The sequence below is a fragment of the Tachysurus vachellii genome, chromosome 13, assembly GCF_030014155.1.
Source record: "Tachysurus vachellii isolate PV-2020 chromosome 13, HZAU_Pvac_v1, whole genome shotgun sequence".
Classification (NCBI taxonomy): domain Eukaryota; kingdom Metazoa; phylum Chordata; class Actinopteri; order Siluriformes; family Bagridae; genus Tachysurus; species Tachysurus vachellii.
Genome location: NC_083472.1, coordinates 12946348 through 12967856, shown reverse-complemented (window position 1 = coordinate 12967856; position 21509 = coordinate 12946348). Strand labels below are relative to the sequence as shown.

Sequence of the window (21509 nt, the reverse complement as noted above, 5' to 3'; positions counted from 1 at the left end):
TTGTCTAGACTGTAGGGTAAATGTAGCTAAATTAAGGGGGAAAAAAATCCAATTCTGCCTAAATTATATCACAACATACATAACACCCCCATTAAAAAATGGCAAAATGTGTCTTATGTGACAACTTTTTTATTGCCATAATATCTAAAGATATGTTTGGCACAAAACAACACAGGCTTATCACTCAGACAATGTTGAATCCTGCTTCCAATGTTGAAGCATGATGGTGGCAGCATCATGCTATGACACTTCTTTTCTTCTGTGATTGTTATTCTAGTCAAGATAAGAGAGAATCACGGATATCACCAAATATCTATTTGCTACAAAACTGCAGGCCTCTGTTAGACAGCTATTTTTCCAATTAAGAATGGGGGAAAAAACAAGTTGGTAGACTCTTGCCTAAAAATACTGAGACTTGTCAAGCAATTGTTGCTTTAAACAAGTGTTGTGATTTCAGGGGTGTGTACACTTATGCAACCATTTGTTGGTTGCTAACTCACATTAAAAGCTAAAAAAGATCGGACATACAGTGGGGCAAATAAGTATTTGGTACACTGCCGATTTTTCAAGTTTTCTCACTTACAAAGAATGGAGAGATCTGTAATTTTCATCCCACACCTCAACTGTGGGAGACTAAAAAAATCCAGAAAATCACATTGTATGATTTTTAAAAATACATTTTCATTTTATTGCATAAAATAAGTATTTGATCACATACCAACCAGCAAGAATTCTGGCTCTCACTTGTCTCTCACAGTTGAGGTGTACCTACGATGAAAACTGCAGATTTATCCATTCTTGTAAGTGGGAAAAGCTGAAAAATCACATAAAAAAAACTAGTTTGTGAAAAAATTGTTATATCCACGTAAAACTAATGACCAGTAAATCCAAGTCATGGTGCATTAATGCTCACAAAGTCTTGTTTGGTCAGCCATTAAAAATTTATCTGTGATTGAGTGACTTCATTCATCACGTCCCTCTCCGGCTGCCAAACCTTTCCATTGGCCCCAGCAGCCTGCTCCGCACAGATAATTACATTATCTCTTAGACCCTTATACAGTTTTAATGTCCTAATTTATTATTTAGCAGCATCAGCTATATTTTAATGAGTGGTACCTGTTTTTGTCATCTGAAAAAGTAAATAAGTAATCCAGTAATATACTGGATTAATCCTGTGTTACAAATGCTTTGCTGATATGAACATAATTATCAAGATTTATGTACATACTACCAGAAATATTGGAACAACAGGATGTTAACTTTCATAATGGAGTGTTTTCTAGCCAAGAACCAAATTGAGCAGGTATATCAATCAATAATAATCTGATTATGAATTTTGCATGTCTGTGCAAATTTTGTATGTTTGGGGGTTTCTTAATTTTTTTATTTTATTTAAGAAGACATGTTACCAAGAAACTGAATGCCTTCAATCTTCTTCTATATTAGAAACGTAAACAACATATTTACATCTATTACAAAATGCATAAATGTTAATTAAATGTCATATATTAGAAACTTAAACAACATATTTACATCTATTACAAAATGCATAAATGTTAATTAAATGTCTCCTTACAGAAAATATTTACATTTACATTTACAGTATTTAGCAGACGCCCTTATCCAGAGCGATGTACATAAGTGCTTAAATCTCTAACATTGAATACATTAATGCTGGATCACTAAGTTACATACTTAAGATACCATGAGTTTAAAACATTTGTTCAGAGTTACAATGAAAATTGACAAAGGTGTTTTTTTTTTTTGTTTTTTTTTTTATAAATGCAAAAGATAAGGAAAGAAGTGCTAGTTGAAGTGTTTCCTGAATAAGTAGGTCTTCAACCGCCGCTTGAAAATAGCCAGTGACTCAGCTGTCCAGACCTCTAGGGGAAGTTCATTCCACCACCTTGGTGCCAGTACAGAGAAGAGTCTTGTAGTATACTTGCCTCTTACCCTGAGAGATGGTGGAACCAGTCGAGCAGTGCTGGTAGATCGGAGGGTGCGGGGTGCAGTGCGCGGAGTGATGAGGGCTTTGAGGTAAGAGGGAGCTGGTCCATTTTTGGCTTTGTAGGCCAGCATCAGTGTTTTGAATCTGATGCGTGCAGCTACCGGAAGCCAGTGCAGGGATCTCAGCAATGGGGTGGTATGCGAGAACTTTGTGAAAACAGTGCAGCTGCATTTTGGATCATTTGCAGAGGACAGATTGCGTTCATAGGTAGTCCTGCCAGCAGTGCATTGCAGTAATCCAGTCTAGAAATGACAAGAGACTGAACAAGTACCTGAGCAGCCTGTGTGGACAGAAATGGCCGAATCCTTCTAATCTAATCTAAAATATCACCATATCAACATTAAAGGTGGGGTCTCTGTTGTTTGAAAGCCAGTGTTTACATTTGAAATCACCAAAACAAACACGCCCCTAACCCAAATGGGTCCCACCACTGTATTGATAGCTCCGCCCACACATACATACGTAACCCAGGCAACCAATGGAAAGAAATGTGTCTTTATCATAGCTGAAGGGAAGAACAATACGATTGCAGATAAACAAACAAGCAATCATGCAAAGGGCGGCATATATTACTTCTGTGAAACAAAGAAAAACCAACGTTACTCACCTATCGAGAAGGAAAAAAGTGACCTCGGTGTCCTAAGTAAAGTTGACTGCATATTCACAGACTCGAGTTTTCTGAGTCAATAACTCCTGAGCTAAACGCAGTTGTAGCTGCCTCTCTACATCACTACGATAAAAAAAACAGGTGTTATTTGTGTAGTAACAGCATTTAGCTCGGAGTTATTGACTCGGGAAACTCCAATCTGTGAATATGTGCCAACTTCCTGCTCCTTCAGTTCTCTCCAGCGCTGGAAAGCTGATCCTATATTAACACAGGTGTCTTCGCTTTCTTTCTTTGTTTTCATCCTCCATGTCAATGTTAAAACCGCTTTCCGCTAATGTCACACATGCGCACTGATCACACTCTCTCTGCCCATATTGACAAGACCCGCCCCTTTCTGCTCATTGGCTACATGTTTGTTTTGTTTTTTGTTTTGTTTGTCCTCCCGACTCAGTTTTCTGAAGCATTTCTCAAACAACGGAGACCCTAACTTTAATCCACTTTTTAAAATTTATTTCTATGATACATCCATATAAAAGTCCTTATGTGAAACACTACAGAAACAGTAACATATGAGAGTAATGTATATGAAAACAGCGCAGTATTTTAATCCTGTGGTATATGTAATAGCTAGAACTATAGAGAAGACCTTCTGACCAATCAGAGAATAAAATAAAGCTGCTTGTAAAGGCTAAATATTACAATACATTAATACATTTTAACAATAGATTGTACATGCACCATGAATGTACTATGATATACAGTTTAGCTGACGGTTTCCTAGCAACAGTTGAGTGTCGCTGATGAAGTCTTTACAAGAAAACAATTGCTAAAAAATTATTTTAACTTGTATCAGTGGCTTGTAGCTCCGAGTGGTATAATACACAGTATTTTCAGATAGATGGATTGGAATGGTATTTCACAGTCAGGTGTATTAGTATTTTTATTATTATAATATCTATATTGAGTCATTCAGGTCATGACATTGTGGCTGTTGTAAAGGAATTTAGCAATATGTATGTAGTGAAATTGCCACTAAAATATGTAGGGAAAACCTTAATATGCATTAAAGTTTTGTGGACAGTGGTTAAGGCTCTGGGTTGTTGATCACAAGGTCAGGGTTCAAGCCCCAGCACCAGCAAGCTGCCACTGTTGGGTCCTTGAGCAAGGCCCTTAACCCTCTCTGCTCCAGGGGTACTTTATCATTACTGACCCTGTGCTCTGACCCCAACCTCCACGTACTTAATGTTATAATCAGAAGCTTTAGCTTACATGTTAAATTAAGCATAATAATGAACTGGAGGTTACAGGCATGATAAGACAGGACAGTTGTAATTTTTCTAAATGATAATTTCATTATCCTTTAAGAGTTTCAAGGTAACCTGATGTATTTATTAAAAATTGGGTTACGTCCCCCGGCGTTGTCACATCCACCTCTTGGTCCTAGATTATCAGATTTTCGGGTGAAGAGACTTCTTTTTGGAGCCTGTTATCTGTCCTTGGCCAGTGGCATAAATCTGGGTGGTTGTTAAAAATTTTACTGGACTGAGAGGATCATTCCAGATTTGTTCTAACACTCTCCCAGTTGTTTACAGGACAGATAAAATAAGCAGTAATTAACTGGCTCCTAAGTGTCTGTGTATGTTTTACTACTAATTTCTCTATATTTACTCTATGTCAAATAATTTATAGTAGCTACTAAATAATATACATACTGTTTTATATGTGACTTTTTACAGTTTTGGTGTAATCATGCTTTGTCTTAATAAAAATACATCCCAGGGACAAAAGACAGATAGAATGCATGTGATTTACATTATAACATACGATAGGTAAGATGATGTATACAAATATTAATGTGATTATACTGATTATTCCTGCTTAACTTTGCCATGTGAACACATTGCATTGTAACTAAAATCAATCTTGTAAATATTTTTGTTATGTCAGGGTTGGATTGTTGTAGCTATCATCAACACTAAACCCATTTAGTGCTCAGTTCTCAGTGCTCAGTGAGATAAAAATGTTGAATTCTTTCTATTTTCTACATAGAGGTGTCAATTCCTGTGAGTATGAAAGAAGTGGCTGGCTTTATCGAGAAGCAAGTGGCTTTTTTATCAGGTGAGTTTGACTTAATGGTGTCCCATTAATCTTTGCTGTAATGATGTGCATTACTCAGATGATTTCTCATAGCATGCTGATATTATTGCCCTATGTATACACTCACACTTTATTAGGTACACCTGCTCATTTACAGTTATTCAATGATTCAGTCATATGGCAGCTGCACAATTCTTACAATCCTGCAGATGCAGATTAAGAGCTTCAGTTAATGTTTATATCATACTGAATGAGAATGGGGAAAAATTGTGATCTCTGTGACTTTAACCTGGTTTGAATATTTCAGGAACGACTGATCCTCTTGGATTTTCACACACTTTTAAATAGAAGAGTCTACAGAGTTTACACAGAATGGTGCAAAAAAAAGCTTGTGAGAGTCTGCAGGCTGAAACACCCTGTAGATGATAGAGGAGAAGGATGACTGATTTGAGCTGACAGGAAGTTTGTTAATTAAAATGATCACAATTTACATCTGTGGTGAGCAGAAAAGCCTCAGAATACACCACACATCAAACCTTGAGGCAGATGGCCAACAACAATAGAAGATTAAATTAGGTTACATTTCTGATAGCTATGAATCTGAGGCTATCATGGGCACGGACCCATCCAAACTTGAAGGTTGGAAAAAGGCCATGTGAATTTTCTTTTTCCGCTAATTTTTCACTGTCTAGTTTGGGTGTCCATCAGAGCCTCTGGTTCTTGGCTGACAGGAGTGGAACCCAGTGTGGTCGTCTTCTGTTGTACTGTGTCCCAGCCACCTTAATGTTTGATGTGTTGTTTTTTCTGAGATGCTTTTCAGCTCACCACAGTTATGAAGCATGATTATATGAGTTAATATGCAATCTGATAATTCTCCTCTGATCTCTTAACAAATCCACCCACCCACAGAACTGTCACTAACTGTGTTTTTTTTCTCCTACACTATTCTGGGTATAATCTAGACCAGCGGTCTCCAATCTTATCCACAAAGGGCCGGTGTGGGTGCAGGTTTTCATTCCAAACAAGCAGAAGCCACACCAGAGTCTACAAAAAGCCAAGAACAACTGATTAAACAGGTGGAATCAGGTGTGGCTTCTGCTTGGTTGGAATGAAAACCTGCACCCACACCGGCCCTTTGTGGATAAGATTGGAGACCGCTGATCTAGACTGTTGTGTGTGGAAATCTCAGATCAGTAGTTTCTGAACTACTCAAACCAACCCATCTGGCACCAATATCCATGACATGGTTAAAGTAACAGATATCATGCTTTTTCTTCTTTCGGATGTTTGATGTTTCTGATGTAAACATTAACTGAAGTTTTTAACCTGTATCTTCATGATTTTATGCATTGTAGTGCTGCCATATAATTTGTGTTCCTGTTAAAGTGACAGTGAGTGTATATCTAGCATTGTTTTTTTTTTTTCGATTAGGAAGTCAGCCAAGCAGAATGTTGTAAATTCTCATTGCAAAAAAGCTTACCCATTTACACCTATTTCATCCATCCACATTTACAACATACTGTACATGCGTGATCAAGGATATACGAGCACTGTGATCTGATCTCTTCAGGGGGCCGTGGCGAGGATTCTAGTGTCATCATTACTCTCCCAGAATGCTCAGATTTCAGTGATATCCCAGAGGAAGCTCTAGCTAAAGTCCTCACATATCTCACATTGATTCCACGGTATGTGAGACTGATTTATCTTTTCCTCTCCCTTTCCTTCTCTGTTACTGCAATGCAGCACAACAATGCTAGTTTATATATTCTGTTCACATAAAGTCAACACAATCTTGTCTTCAGTTCTATAGCTATTTCACCAATCTTACCATATGCTTAAAACCTATTTAGTCATTTCTCTGCCATGTAGTTTTTTCTCCTTTTTTTTGTTTATTTAAGCATGCATCTTATTTAGCAGCATACTGTATACAGCAGGCCTATTCAGTTAGTGTGTCATGGGTCCATTTTATGAAAAAAAAAATCCCAGATGAGGGGCCAGAGAGATACCTCTTGCAATAGGAGTGATGACACAGCAACAATATAGGAGCCTATATGTTGTATTTTTGCACCATACACACAAATAAGCTTTTCCCCTACATTTAAACATACTTATGTTGTATTTTGAAACAAAATTATTGCATTGTAAGATGCCCAAATATGTTTTTTCTACATTCAAATGGGTAAATCAGAGAGGCATATTCACACTCATTTAGAATTTAACTAATTTAACTGAGACCTATGTGCACATTACAGTTCACAATATGGAAAAATCATTGTTTCATGGTATTTAATGTCAAAATAAATTACTTTAGTATGCCTATTGAAACTACAACAGCCATCTCAATAATTGGCAAACATTAAGTCTCCATTCTAATGAGAGAAATGACATTTTTTAGATTTCACAAGAGCAGTGAAATCGGGTATATATGTTGTGAGGCTCGTTTTAATGACATTTATGTGTGAGCATGATAACAAATATTCTCATCTGTCAGTCACTGCGTCTCACAGGAGAGGGTGCTCACACCACCCCATAGAAGCGCATCACTTCATAACTGTAGGCTCCGTTGTCCGACTGAACAAAGTTTATTCTAGAGATGTCTTTTTCCCACTACTAGGGCCGGATCAAATTACCTTGCTGCTAATTGAATAGCCCGGGTATACAGTACACCTCACAAGCATTTTCCAGTTTGTAAGCATAAAAGGATTTATTCTTTAGTTTCTAATGCTCTCATCTACAGTACTTCATTGCAACTGCTATTGTTTACAGAGCACGTCAACCTGGAGTAAAATTTATCATCATTCTGGACCGAAGACTGGATACCTGGAATTCCATCAAGACAGCACTTGCAAGGATAGCGGTGAGAGATTATCACATATACTGTATTATCACAGCCATCCCTGTCTTCCATCTGTTTACAACATACACATGCATGTTAGTTGTAAAATGTTTGGACTTCAATGTATACATTCCAACGTCATCATTACTGGGACTGCACTTGGAATTTTCATTCGACTATTGATTTTAAATGTCACTTGATGCATGTTTATTAAAAAAACGGAAATTTTTTTTTATCATAGTACAGAAATAATTATTACATACAGTAAATTTGTCACTGTCATGTTTTATCATAGTCATCATATGAAAGCTGGTGGATTAGAATCCCTGGCAAAAATGATGGATTCACAGTACTTAAAGGATGTTCACCCAGATTTTGACCTTGTAGCAACATGAACAATTTATTACCTGAAACAAATTCAGTTGAATTTTTTAAATTAATGCCACATTTTTTTTCTAGATCAAGATGACAAAAAAAAAAACAAAAAAAACAAAAACAAACCGTGACACAGGACTGCACATTAGCCTTTAGTTACAAGAGATCACTTACCTTAATGAGTTTTGGGCCTGGAAAACATGCCCCAACAAGAGAACGAATTAGATTATAAAATTCCTTAAAGATGGAAATCCAACACAGTGTGGCAGTCATTCCATCAACAAAAAAATAAATTTAGTGATGACCACATCATATTTTTGAGAAAAATAGTAATCTTGCTATGACATGGCTAGCAAACAGTTTAAAAATTTATGGTGTAATCTTATGGTTTAAAATTTCTGGTGCTGATCTGTCCATTGGTATTCAAAAAAGTTGTAACCAGCTTGATGGAAAATATTGTTTTACAATTAGTACAGTTTTTGTGATGATTTTGTATTTTTTTTCCCTTAACCTAGAGTGATTCCATCATTTTTTCCTCTACTTGATTTGGAAAAAATATGTAATTAATTATAGTAATAGTACCATATAGTATGGTATAGTTATATATATATATAGTTTATATTATAGTATAGTTTTTTGTTTTTGTCATTTCTCTGATTTGTTTATTTGCTACGGAGTAAAAAAGCTGTGTGGTGATTGCATCATGCATCATTTTCTGCCAGGGAGAATAACTGATACACAGTTAAACATGTGTGTGCAATTTTTAAAATATACATTATTGTTTTTGTTATTTTATTTATTGGGCCTATTGCATGGTACTGGCCTGTCAGAAGGTGAGAATAACAGGGAGACTGATAGGGAGACTGGTGGGGAAAAGAAAATGGCAGGAAGACTGTCTGAAGGACAGAGGGACTGACAGAGGGACTGATGGAGAAGCTAAATGACTGGCTGAAAGAGTAGAAGGCTGATAGAGAGACTGGAAGAAAAACTGAGGCAGAGATTGATGGAGAGACTGGTGGAGAGATCTACAGACAAACTGACACTAATAGAAATAGTGATGGAGAGATCAAAAGAGAGAGAGATAAAAAAATATGATGATGAGACTGACAGAGAACTTCCAGAGATTTAAAGAATGACTGATGGAAAGAATGGACTGACGAGCATATTGACTTGAAAACTGATAGAGTTTCTGATGGACATACTGTACTGGGAAAGAAATTGAAACAGAGGGTGACAGAGAGACTGACACTGAAGCTGACGCAGACAGACTGACAATTGAATTAGACAGAGGGTCTGATACAAAGAGACTAAGACAGAGAGACAGAGATTGACACATAAACTGACAGAAAGACAGAGACTGGTATAGAGACAGTGACACATGGGAGTCTGTCACAGAGAGACTGACACATGATAGATTGACAGACACTGGGACAGAGAGATTGAAACAGAGATACTGACACAGAGACACTGGCACAGAGACACTGGAATAGAGAGATTGACACAAAGACACTGGCACAGAGAGTTTGACAGATACAGTGGCACAGAGAGATTGACAGACAGTGGCAGAGAGATTGACACTGACACAGATATACTGGCATAGAGACACTGGCACAGAGACACTGGCATAGAGAGATTGACACAGATACAGTTGCACAGAGAGATTGACAGACAGTGGCACAGAGAAATTGACACAGACACTGACACAAATACACTGGCATAGAGACACTGGCACAGAGACACTGACACAAAAACACTGGCACAGAGAGTTTGACACAGGTACAGTGGCCCAGAGATATTGACAGATGGTGGCACAGAGAGAATGACACTGACACAGATACACTGGTGTAGAGAGACTGACACAGAGACATTGGCATAGAGACACTGGCTCAAAGAGATTGACATAGAGACAGTGGCACAGAGAGATTGACAGAGAAACACTGGCACAGAGACACTGAAACAGACACTGGAACAACGAGTTTGAAACAGAGACATTGACATATACACTGGCACAGAGAGATTGACACAGATACACTGGCATATAGACACTGGCTCAGAAAGATTGACATAGAGACAGTGGCACAAATAAATTGGCAGAGAGACACTGACACAGATAAACTGAAACAGAAACTGGCACAGAGAGATTGACACAGAGCCACTGGCATAAAGAGACCGACACAGAGACATTGGTACAGAGACACTGACACAAACACTGGCTCAGAAAGATTGACACAGATACACTGGCACAAAGAGATTGACAGAGATACACTGGCACAAAGACACTGAAACAGACACTGACACAGAAAGATTGACACAGACACTGGCACAGAGACACTGGCATAGAGAGACTGACACAGAGACAGTGGCACAAAGACACTGACACAAGGATTGGTACTGAGACAGTGGAACAGAGAGATTGACAGAGAGACACTGGCACAGAGTCAAAGACACTGGCACAAAAAGATTGGCACAGAGGTCCTGGCACAGAGAGCTTGATATAGAGACAATGGTACAGGGACACTGACACAGAAACTGGCACAGAGAGATTGACACAGTGACACTGACACAGAGAGATTGACACAGAGCCTGTCATGTGTTGTGTATTTTTAACTTTAAGAACTTTAAGAAATCTTAGGCTCCTAATGACAAAAGTGCAGTGATTAAGTTTTTCACTGACGCAATGGAGCAAACCTGAAAAAAGTGCTGAGTGAGGCACACATGTGATTGGCCACATCCTGCTATACCTGAGCATCAGCATCACGCACTACGTGCTCTTTATACATGATGAGTTTATGCTGTGTGTGGAGAGAGAGAGAGAGAGAGAGAGAGAGAGAGTGAGAGAGAGAGAGAGAGAGAGAGAGAGTGAGAGAGAGTGAGTGAGAGAGAGAGAGAGAGAGAGAGAGAGAGAGAGAGAGAGTGAGAGAGAGAGAGAGAGTGAGAGCGAGTGAGTGAGAGAGAGAGAGAGAGAGAGAGAGAGAGAGAGAGAGAGAGAGAGAGAGAGAGAGAGAGTGAGAGAGAGTGAGTGAGAGAGAGAGAGAGAGAGAGAGAGAGAGAGAGAGAGAGAGAAAGAGAGGGGGGTCAGTGGAACTGCGGGTGGTTCTGCAGCCACCAGAGTACTGCATAGTGCAGGCAATGACAGGAGAGGACGAGCTGAATTAAAGGATTATCTGTCCTTTTTAACCGCTGCAATCATGAGTGCTTCTTGTTCCTTCTCCGGAGTTCTGCACGAGTGTAATGAGGATACTGCAATGGTAACATTCCGGCATTTAAAGGGTTAGAGTGAATTTAGCTTATTCATTCCATTGCTTATGTTAATCTGTGTTTTACAGGAGACTTTAAAGTAAGCCCTGTATTTGTACTGAGCATGATAGATGATCCTTAAAACACATTTTCATGAATGACTGTTAACAAAGTTAATAGAGCTGGTTTGGTGTGTAAGCGTTCAGAGCGTCGTTATTCATGCTGGGTCGGATTTAATTTGTGGAGAAAATCCTTCACACTTTGTGATTTATCGTTATCATCTGGTCGTGTCATTTTTTTCATCTGCAGCATTTTGCATCCTGTCATATACATCAAAGAATATATCCTGATATATCCATATATATATATATATATATATATATATATATATATATATATATATATATATATATATATATATCCTGTCATCCAGATCAATAACAGCCGCATTAAGCAACATCAGCACAACTAACTTGGGGGCAAATTAAAGGTCTTTTTTTAACACATTCTGAATTAGCTATCTTGCTTATCATGTTAGAGGAATAATAATAATAAATAGTACTTCACAATAATAATTTTATGGGGAAATGAAATTGTTGTAGCAGCTTAAATATTGCATGTAAGAAGATAATAAAAGGCAGTAAAGAATACAAGAATACACAATTAAATAAGTGACATTTAAAGGTCAAACATACAGTATAAGGAATTTGTTGTATATGTCTTATTTTCTCAAACACAAACAGTTTTTAGGTATTGCAATGTTTTCTACAAAACACTGATTTCTGAATGACTTTAATGATCTTAAACACGTTGGAGATTTTGGAAATGGGATCCTGATAAACTCCTTTATGCACTTTTTAAGCTCCATTATAATCTCAAACTTGTGCATGTGAACCTTCAAATCCCAATAGTTTGGTTGCTGATTTACTGTATCATCTACAGTATAGGATAATCCATTTACATTAGTGTACCTTGTCAAGATATTCACCAAGTATTCACCAAAAAGTGATAAATATTTAGAATCAAAACATTCAGACTGAAATGCTTATTGAGAGTTTTCTTTCCCTAACCTGCTTAAAAGCTTTTTGGCATGCAGTCTAGCTTTCTAGTCATCATGCTAGTTGACCTATTGTAATTATTCCAGCTGACCCTATTGTAATTATTCCATCCAAAAAAAAAAAAAAGGGGGGTGGGGGGGAGAAGAGAGGCCATGCCCTGCATGACAAAATAAATTTTCCTTAAACGTTTGTTTTCTGAATTAGTTGTTTTCCTGTGTATAATGTTTATTATTTACTATTATGTTCAATGCATTTAACAGTAATTATGTCATATTAAAACATGGAACATGAATGGCACAAGATTTAATATTGTGAATATTGGAATATTTGATAATGAATATTATATATTTTTTAATGTCTAGTCAAATTTAAATTGGATTTATGAGTGCATCTAAAATTTTCTGATGCAAATTAACGATCAACTCTGTCTTCTTTTTAACTGTGGAAAAGATGATTTCTCTTCAGGTTGGATTTGGTGGTTGGACCATGCTTCATAATACTGTTTTTTTTCTTTTCTGTCCTTAAGGCATCTTTTCCAGGAAATCTTCACCTGGTGTTAGTACTGAGACCAACCAGCTTCTTCCAGCGCACATTCACAGACCTTGTCTTTCGCTTCAGCCAAGAGGATTTTATGCTCAAATTACCAGTAAGTCCATCTACACCAGGGCTCTCCAATCATTAAAATCAAAGAGGAGCCATCACCTGATTCCAGCTGTTTAATCAGCTGATCTTGGCTTTCAGGAGACACAGGTGTGGCTTCTGCTTGGTTGGAATGAAATCCTGCTTTTTGCAGATACACTGTGTGTGTGTGTGTGTCTGTGTGTGTGTGTGTGTGTGTGTGTGTGTGTGTCTGTGTGTGTGTGTGTGTGTGTGTATGTGTGTGCAGGTTGTGATGCTGAGCTCGGTCACTGACTTACTGCGCTACATTGAGGAGAATCAACTGACTTCTGAATTTGGAGGCACTCTGGAATACTGCCACAGTGACTGGATCTTCCTCAGAACTGTACTGCACTGCCACTCACACCTCTTCTATTTCCACATAATACATAACCCCAGTGGTGATGTTAATGATAAGGCGTCTCGTCTTTTTTGCAGGCTATAGAGAGTTTTGCAGTGACTGTGAAGGACATTGCTCAGATGCTGCAGGCCTTTGGCACAGAGTTGGCAGAGATGGAATTATCACAGGAGAGCAATGCCATCGAGTTGCTGCTGCTGTCACACACTGAGAAATACAGGAAATTGAAGGTACAGCTGAAAGTCCAGCTACAGCTGTGTGTGTGAAAAATACCTTTTTTAGGTTACCGTTTTTCATCTTTTTTTTTTTATAAGAGCAGGCCTGAAACTAGTGCTAGCTACAAGACAAATTTGTGCTTTCTGAATTCTTGGTAATTTTGTGATTTAAAAAGAAAAATAAATACAACTAAAAAAAAGTGGATGATGAAGTTTATAGCTGCTCTAATGTAAGTGATGACAGCAAGTAACTTGTCTTGGGAGATGTTCCACAATATGCAGTGTAACGAAAAATGGATAAAAGGTATGAAATATTCTGTAATTAATATGATTCACAGGTTCTTCTAAGCTGTGCATGTGCAATCACGCACTTCAGAGCAGTTCAGATCAACCAGGAGCACTTGGCTCTCATAATAACTTTGTGTTTTTGTGTTTTTGTGTAACTTTGTGTTCCTGGTTTTTAAAAGCTCAAACTGAAATGCTTGTCAAAACAATGACAGGCTTGCTGCCACTGAGATTCGTTACCAGACACAAATAATGCTAACTAGCTATATTAGCTTGGAGCTTAGTGAGCTATGTTAATTTTTAAAAACACCTAACTTGTTAGATTGTATTAGCATAGTGGTGCTGCCTAGAGCTAATGCAAACACTAACCAGGCAAGGGCAGAGTGTGTGTGAGAGAGAGTGTGTGAGTGGTTTGGTAAGTGAGTGATTGGTTATGTGTGTAAATGTTTGGTTGGGTTGGTCAGTGATTGGTTGGGTGTGTAAGTGTTTGGTTGGGTTGAAGAGTGTGTAAGTGTTTTGTTGGATTGGTGAGTGATTGGTTTGGTGTGTAAATGTTTGGTTGGTTGGGTGAGTGATTGGTTTGGATTTAAATTGAAAACCTTTGCAATGTCTCTGGAGTGTTTCTTTGTTGCTGCATGTCTAGTCGTGTAATACTTTTCTCTATGCCTCTGCCAGGACTGAGACAGATGTTTGTGTTGTTTCTTTGTGAGTGCAGGATGCTATCAGCTCAGTGATGAGGGAGGGACGCTACCTGCTCTCTAGCCTGGAGGCTTCTGGGAAGGAGGAGGATAAGGATACACACTGGGACATAACACAGGACTGGGACACAGTACAGAGGTGTGAAGTCCTCGAGACTAATTCAATGTCCTGACTTTAACATTCTTCAAAATGACAGCTGAGCCGAGAATACTTCATTCTATTGGAATTATTTTTTTATTGGCCTTCATGTATTATAGATCTATATTTAATCTATATAGATCTATATATGTGGCTCTATATGTACTTGTGAGTGAATATTAAACATTATACAGTTTGTTAAACTTTTCATTATTAGTTTTTGTTCTAAACTGTTTTAATTTCTTCCAATTGAACTATGTACACATTATGTTTTCATGAGTAAATCATTTCAATATTGTGCTTTGCACTTTGGTCTGGAGGCATGAGATTTTGTCCCTCTGTATACATGGGGTAAATAACAATAAACCTGAACAGACAGGACTATTAGAAATATGAAAATCATGAAACTACTGTACACTAGATAAATATGGAAAAATCTCAGGTTGAGTTTAAAGGTTTGAAGCTATTTAAGTTTTCTATTTTATTTCCATAAGAGGTCATTTCAAAATAAAAGATAAAAAAAAAAGTTTTATTTCAGCTTTTATTTACTATGTAATATCTCCAGTTGATTTAGTATTTTGTGTTATTGACAATTTTTCATTTCATACCACAAATTGTCTACTGGGTTCAAGTCAGAGTTTTTTGATGGTCACGCCAGCAAAATGAACTTTGTTGTCTGCCATTTTGTTCAATGCTATGCTTAGGATAATTGCCTTAGGCCTCTGCCAACCAGTTTAATTATTGTTTTATCTGACCAGAGAACACTGAAAACTCCTTCAAACAGATAGTGTAGCTTTTGATTTTTTAATGCCGGTCTGAGAATAATGGCTTCTTCCTTGTGCCACAGCCAAAACAGGGCATGGTGATGTACAGGGGAACACCTTTTAATGGTGGATGTACACACTTTGGTACCTAATGCCTCCAACTCATTCACTAGTCTTTAGATATCATCTCTAATTAATATTGTGGCTTTTTACATCCACAGGTCTCCACAACGGCCATTAAATTTTTATAAGACAGTTGAGAAACTTTTAAAAGTTATTACATCAATTTCTGTAATCCTCCAGATTGATAGACCCATTGACATTTTAAATAAAAGTTGGAATAACACACTCGCTCTCTCTATTTGTTAGTTTTACAATTACCTCTGATGTAAACAAAGTAGATACCCAAACTGTTCTGCAAAAAGAAGGGTATAAATGTGTGATTGGGTGAGGCCACTGATATATCTTTGGTCTAGATGTATGTAAACATTTGGCTTTCACTGTTATATATTATTCTATAGAACCTCTTGTTTCTGAATTCTGTTATAGACTCCTGGCACAGCTGAGAGATATGGAGATGGCTTTTGATGATTTCTTTGACAAGCACCACCTCAAACTTCAGCAATACCTGCAGTTACTGAGATATGAGCACAGCTTTCAAGAGGTAGGCAGAGTTTCTGAGCCCAAAAATAATGTAAACAAAGCCAAAAATGTTGTACTTGATGTCTATTTAGGATCTGTATTGTCTCTCACAGATGGAGAGTTCTTTGGAGAAGTTGAGTTCTCAGGAATGGAAGCTCATTGTTACCGGAGAAACACTGGCACAGACAGAGCAGATCATCAAAGAGCTGGATATTCTAGAGAAACGAGCCCAGGTAGCTTAAATTCACTCTTAAAAAGGGGGCTTCAAAGGGTTCTTTGGAAAGTTAAGGGTTCTTAAGTTTCTTTAAAGGTTTCTTCTAGGAAGTGTGTCTGATCTGTTGTAAAGCTCTACATAGACTCTTGTCGGACCCAAGGGACAAAAGGTCCTTAAGTGTTCTAGAGTTGCCCTCTAAGAGTATATAGCCATGTTCTCAACTAATGTGCACTATTTGCTCGTATAGCCACAAAAGCATTAGTGAGATCAGACACAGATGTTGGGTGAGGAGGTCAGGAGTGCAGTCAGTGTTCCAGTTTATCCACCACAAAGGTGCTTATTGGGGTTAAAGCTAGGGCTTTGTATAGACTATACAAGTTCTTCCACTCCAATCTTACCAAACCATGTCTGCATGGAACTTGCTGTGTACAGTGGCACTGGCATTGTGATTCTACAAAATTGTTTGCATCAATGTTTGGGGATGGTCAGGTGTCCACCAACTTTTAGCTATACAGTGTATATGAGTAAAATATTAGAAAATATTCTAAAACTGGAAAATGTGTTATGCCATGACATACCACTGACTTTTTAGGTCTCATTTCAAGCTCACTATATATTTTTCCTATAAACATTTTATGAGGGAACAGATGAAAAAGTATAAATATTACTAGATTAACATCTTTCTGATGCCAAAAATGGCATGTCTTATCCTTGACATGTGACATTCTTTTCTGTGTTATAAGGAGGAAATGACTCGGGCCCAGGTGATGATATTGCATGGACACCAGATGGCTGCAGGTCATCATTATGCCACTCCTCTAATTGTACAGCGTTGTAATGAGCTCAGACACCACTGTGACACACTAAACTCTGCCATCAGTGCTAAATGCAAAACACTCATACAAGTGCAGGCCTTATTGCAACACCTCGAAGAGGTAAGATGAACACAAGCTCTTCTACCTGCTTCTGTTAAACTCAGAAATCGGCTTAAACAAAGATTTCATTATTATTTGTTCATATTCCAGATCAGTATTTGAACTATTTGTCTGTATGTCCTGTGTGCAGGCCCAGCAATGGTGTGATGATGGCACATGCCTCTTGGCCAATCAGCAGTTAGAAAAATTGAACTCTAAAGAAGGTGCTCAGGCAGCTCTGAGCGATTTAGAGAAGTTCCAGGAGGGGGCGCCAGCGCTCCTTAATGCTGAGACAGACTTACTTTTTATGGAATATGAGGGAGTCCTCACTCCTCACTTACAGGTATACCTTCATGTTCATAGTCAGTCAGCCCACTCCTGACGTATTATACTCACACACGCGTATATATGTATAGGGAACGTTGTCTGAAATCATCGTGTTTCGTGTCCATTTGTTTACAGACTCATATAGAGAAGACATTTGAGAAGTATACCTCTGTACAGAATCTATTCCAGACTAGACAGACCTGTCTGAAGAAACTAGCAGACAAACATGTGCGGCCAATACAGCTGGTAGTACCTCGACCAGAGAATCCACCACGATCCAAGTCCCCAGTCTCTCCCAAACATGGTACTGTACACTGATGGTATATCTATCTACCTTACACTAACATAAAGGACCTCAAAACACTCAACCCTTAACCTGTAGTGGCACTTGATAAGATGCAATTAATATTGATTAATCATGATATCATGATAATTACATGATTTTCTATTATTATAGTTATTATTATTATTATTATTAGTAGTAGTAGTAGTAGTAGTAGTAAGTAGTAGTAGTAATAGTGGTAGTAGTAGTAGTAGTAGTAGTAGTAAAGTGAGTAAAGGAATTTCCTGGATCTTAAGATGCTAGCTATCAATAAAATATCATGCATTACAATATGGAATATCAGATCATGGTGGATGCCAGTTAGGTTATACTTGAGTTTCAGCGTCATAGTTCTAAGGTTAATTAATACACACATTCAGACTGTGCAGGACTCAGAGGTTAGGAGGTTAGGAAGAAATTTAATCTTAAACTCAAGAGCAGATACTGACCCCTGCCATGTAAGATCACATCAGTATTACTCCTACTTCCTCCACACATCTAGAAATCAGAACAATGAGGGAGCTGAAAAGCTTATTTCTGAATGATCTCTTATACCCAAGAGTAGCTGGTTACTCTGTAAACTGTGTAGAAGCATTGTTCTTAACAAATCTACAAATCAGTACAAATTCTATTTTAAGTGCATGTATAATTACACTGTCAGTTAAACATCTTTTTATACAGTATGTTTATTTTTATTTGTATTTTTTAAAATATTTTTTATTATATGATTATTTTTATTTTATTAAATGTTGTTTTATTTTTTTTCTACAGATCTTAATTCAAGTATGAAATTCACCTTTGACTTCTCAGGCAAAAGAGCAACACGGAAAAGCCCGAACTCCAGGAAGGTAATAGAGTCAGAATGACTTATCCTTTAACATACCATATAGCTGACTGCTTACATGATTAACATTTAATATGTACATTGTCATGCATGTGACATGGGTGTATGTATAATAAGTCTTTTGCATGTCAGATTGAGGTGTTGCACGACTATCAGAACCGCAACGCTACGTCCTACGTTGTGGATGGCGAGGATGGAGCAGACCTACGGAAACAGTTAGTCTTCTCTCCTTAAAAGAAAAAAATTATTTATCTATATATCTACCTGTGTCTGTCTGTCTATCTATTTCACTATGCTTTGGGAGATTCTTCAGGACTTTTATTAAGTTTATGTGAGAGAGAAAATGACCAGCAGTAAGAGTTTACTGTGTATAGCTGCTATAATGCTTTATAAAGGACAGCAGGAACTAACATGTCTTGCTGAGCTTTCACAACATTAACATGGAGCTAAACAGCTGTGTGAAAGATGTCACATAAGAAATTGTAGCTGCAGGTGAATTGCTCCAGTACAAAAGGAGAAAACACATTGGAGCCTGCTGTTATAAGAGATTAATCAACATCTACATTGTGTTTATTGCTTAGATAGTTGACTTTTAAATGCATGTTATAAATTATTTCATCCATACATAATTGCTTCAAACAGTACTGCTCATCTAAAGGTTCCTGTAATTTCCTGTAATGATCAAACAAACCTAAACAACAACAAATGACCAGATATAAATAGAAGGTTATTACACTTCTCTGTCATTCTTCTGTTAATATTTAATTAGGTTTATGGCTCATCATCCTCCCTTTGTTGTCATGCAGCCATCTGTTCTTTCTGCTTTTTTCCCAAATGGAAACAAGCTGTAATATTTCTGTTTAATGAATACTGAAGAGCAAGTATATAAATACTGTATATACAGTATATAAACGTGTGTCTCTGTGCATTTTCTCTAGTCGTGTAATGAGGGAGCTGATCGAGACAGAAAGGATATATGTAGAAGAGCTTCTGACTGTGTTGCTGGTAAGAATTCTGAAGATGAAAATAAAACAGCTCTTTTTGATGTCATTTGCTTTTGGTAAATATTAGGCATGAACATGGTGCTATACCAGCAAGCTGCTGCTCAGTGCTGAAACTGTGTTTACTGCAGGGCTACAGGGCAGAGATGGACAACCCCTTGCTCTCTTCTCTCCTGCCCACCTGCCTGCGCAACAAGAGAGATATACTGTTTGGAAACATGCCTGATATCTACAGTTTTCATAGCAGGCAAGACCACAGGCAAACACACACGTCGTCTTCAAAACTTTATTATACCAAGGCTGATGAGCAGCGTGCAAACTAATCCAGCACATGGAGGATAAATAATCCCTGTTTCCTATGAGATAAAACATCCTGTTAAAAGAAACCTCACACACACACACACCGGCTCAGTGGCTCGGAGCATCCCATTTTCTCACACACCTTTTATTGCTTTCCCCACCCCCACACTTTCAAACGCAACTTATCATATTTTCTCTACTCCATTTGTTAGTGCCTTTGAGACCAGTTTCTCCTGCTGTGTATCTAGGTCTGCTGGGCAGGATTGGCAAATTGGTTGCCTGCATTAAGATGTTCTGCCAATTAAAGTGTCTTAATTATCACTTAATAGCTGCTGGTGAAATAAGGATTTGAGCAAGCCAATGAAAACACAGCTGGAAGAGTGGAGATCAGCCATGGGGGTTGGGGGTGGGTGGGTGTTCTGCTGTTTGAGAATGATTCAGAAAGATATGCACTTTAATCTGACTCAATAGTAGAAATCTTTGTTCTAGTTTCATATACGTTCATGTTTTTGGTGCTAATTCGATGCACAGATATCTAGATAATAAGAGTTAATAGATTAAAAGCCTTTATTTTGTCACATATACATTACAGCACAGTGAAATTCTTTCTTCACATATCACAACTTTTTAAGTAGGGGTTAAAGTTCAGGGTCAGCCATGATACAGCACCCCTGGAGCAGTGGCAGTGTGGCACAGTGGCAGCTTTGCAGTACCCCAGAGCCTAAACCGCCTGAGACACCACTCAAGTGTCCAGTGTCAAGTGTCTAATGACACTTGTGATATTGTGGTGATTAGTGTAAATTTGCCTAGCAATCAGTCAGGACTCTTAAATTTGATCCAAAATGACTGTGTGACTGGGTCTGTTTCTCCAGAGTATTCCTGCAAGACCTGGAGAGCTGTCTGGACACGCCTGAAGCTGTGGGAGCATGTTTTCTAGAACGGGTATGATATGTAGTTTAACAGCAGCCATGTCAAACCCTTTTATGATATTCTATTCCTGTGTAACCATCTGATGGATCTGGAATTCACTTTTCTTTGATTTTTTTTAAGCTATAGTAGTATGAGAATTGTGTTTATTTTGTTTCAGAAAGAGAACTTCCAGGTGTACGAACGTTACTGTCAGAATAAGCCACGATCCGAGTCCTTATGGAAGCAGTTTTCGGACTGTGCATTTTTCCGGGTATTAAACCAACTTGTTTTAATGGAATTCTGCAAAGTACATAAAATTCGGTTTGGATTTCATATTAATGACAGGCACTGACAGGCACAGCTACTAACTCTTAACTATTTATAATATTTCATGCACGATGGCTTTGAATTCTTAATTTAACCCAAAGCTTTGAAGATGATCATTTATCTAAATTAAATAATAATTTGTTTGATGTTTTATGACATCCTAGCAAGTGAAAATATCTTAAATGTAGTCCAATTTATCTAATATTTCCTGTTATAAGATTACACTTATAAATTGATTAATCCTATTTCTTTTATTAAACCCATTTCAATCTTGAAATTGGACATATATAATAATTTATAATAATATAATAACTTTGATTATTTGTTTCAAGAAAGATTATTCAAGAAATGATCAATTCAACATATAAATATTGG

The 21509-nt window shown here is 37.6% G+C and overlaps 1 protein-coding gene across 1 annotated transcript in view; it reads left to right on the top strand.

The window, feature by feature from the left end:
- mcf2a (MCF.2 cell line derived transforming sequence a) overlaps positions 1-21509 on the top strand; it is a 34351-nt gene that overhangs the window by 3638 nt on the left and 9204 nt on the right. Inside the window, exons 2-19 of the mRNA XM_060884976.1 lie at positions 4665-4733; positions 6283-6397; positions 7479-7569; positions 12745-12864; positions 13105-13221; positions 13314-13463; positions 14449-14570; positions 15884-15998; positions 16090-16209; positions 16934-17125; positions 17256-17447; positions 17567-17735; positions 18525-18601; positions 18730-18812; positions 19536-19602; positions 19730-19845; positions 20771-20840; positions 20986-21078. Coding sequence (XP_060740959.1) covers positions 4665-4733; positions 6283-6397; positions 7479-7569; positions 12745-12864; positions 13105-13221; positions 13314-13463; positions 14449-14570; positions 15884-15998; positions 16090-16209; positions 16934-17125; positions 17256-17447; positions 17567-17735; positions 18525-18601; positions 18730-18812; positions 19536-19602; positions 19730-19845; positions 20771-20840; positions 20986-21078 — 2078 coding nt within the window. The remainder of the gene's footprint in view (positions 1-4664; positions 4734-6282; positions 6398-7478; positions 7570-12744; positions 12865-13104; positions 13222-13313; positions 13464-14448; positions 14571-15883; positions 15999-16089; positions 16210-16933; positions 17126-17255; positions 17448-17566; positions 17736-18524; positions 18602-18729; positions 18813-19535; positions 19603-19729; positions 19846-20770; positions 20841-20985; positions 21079-21509) is intronic.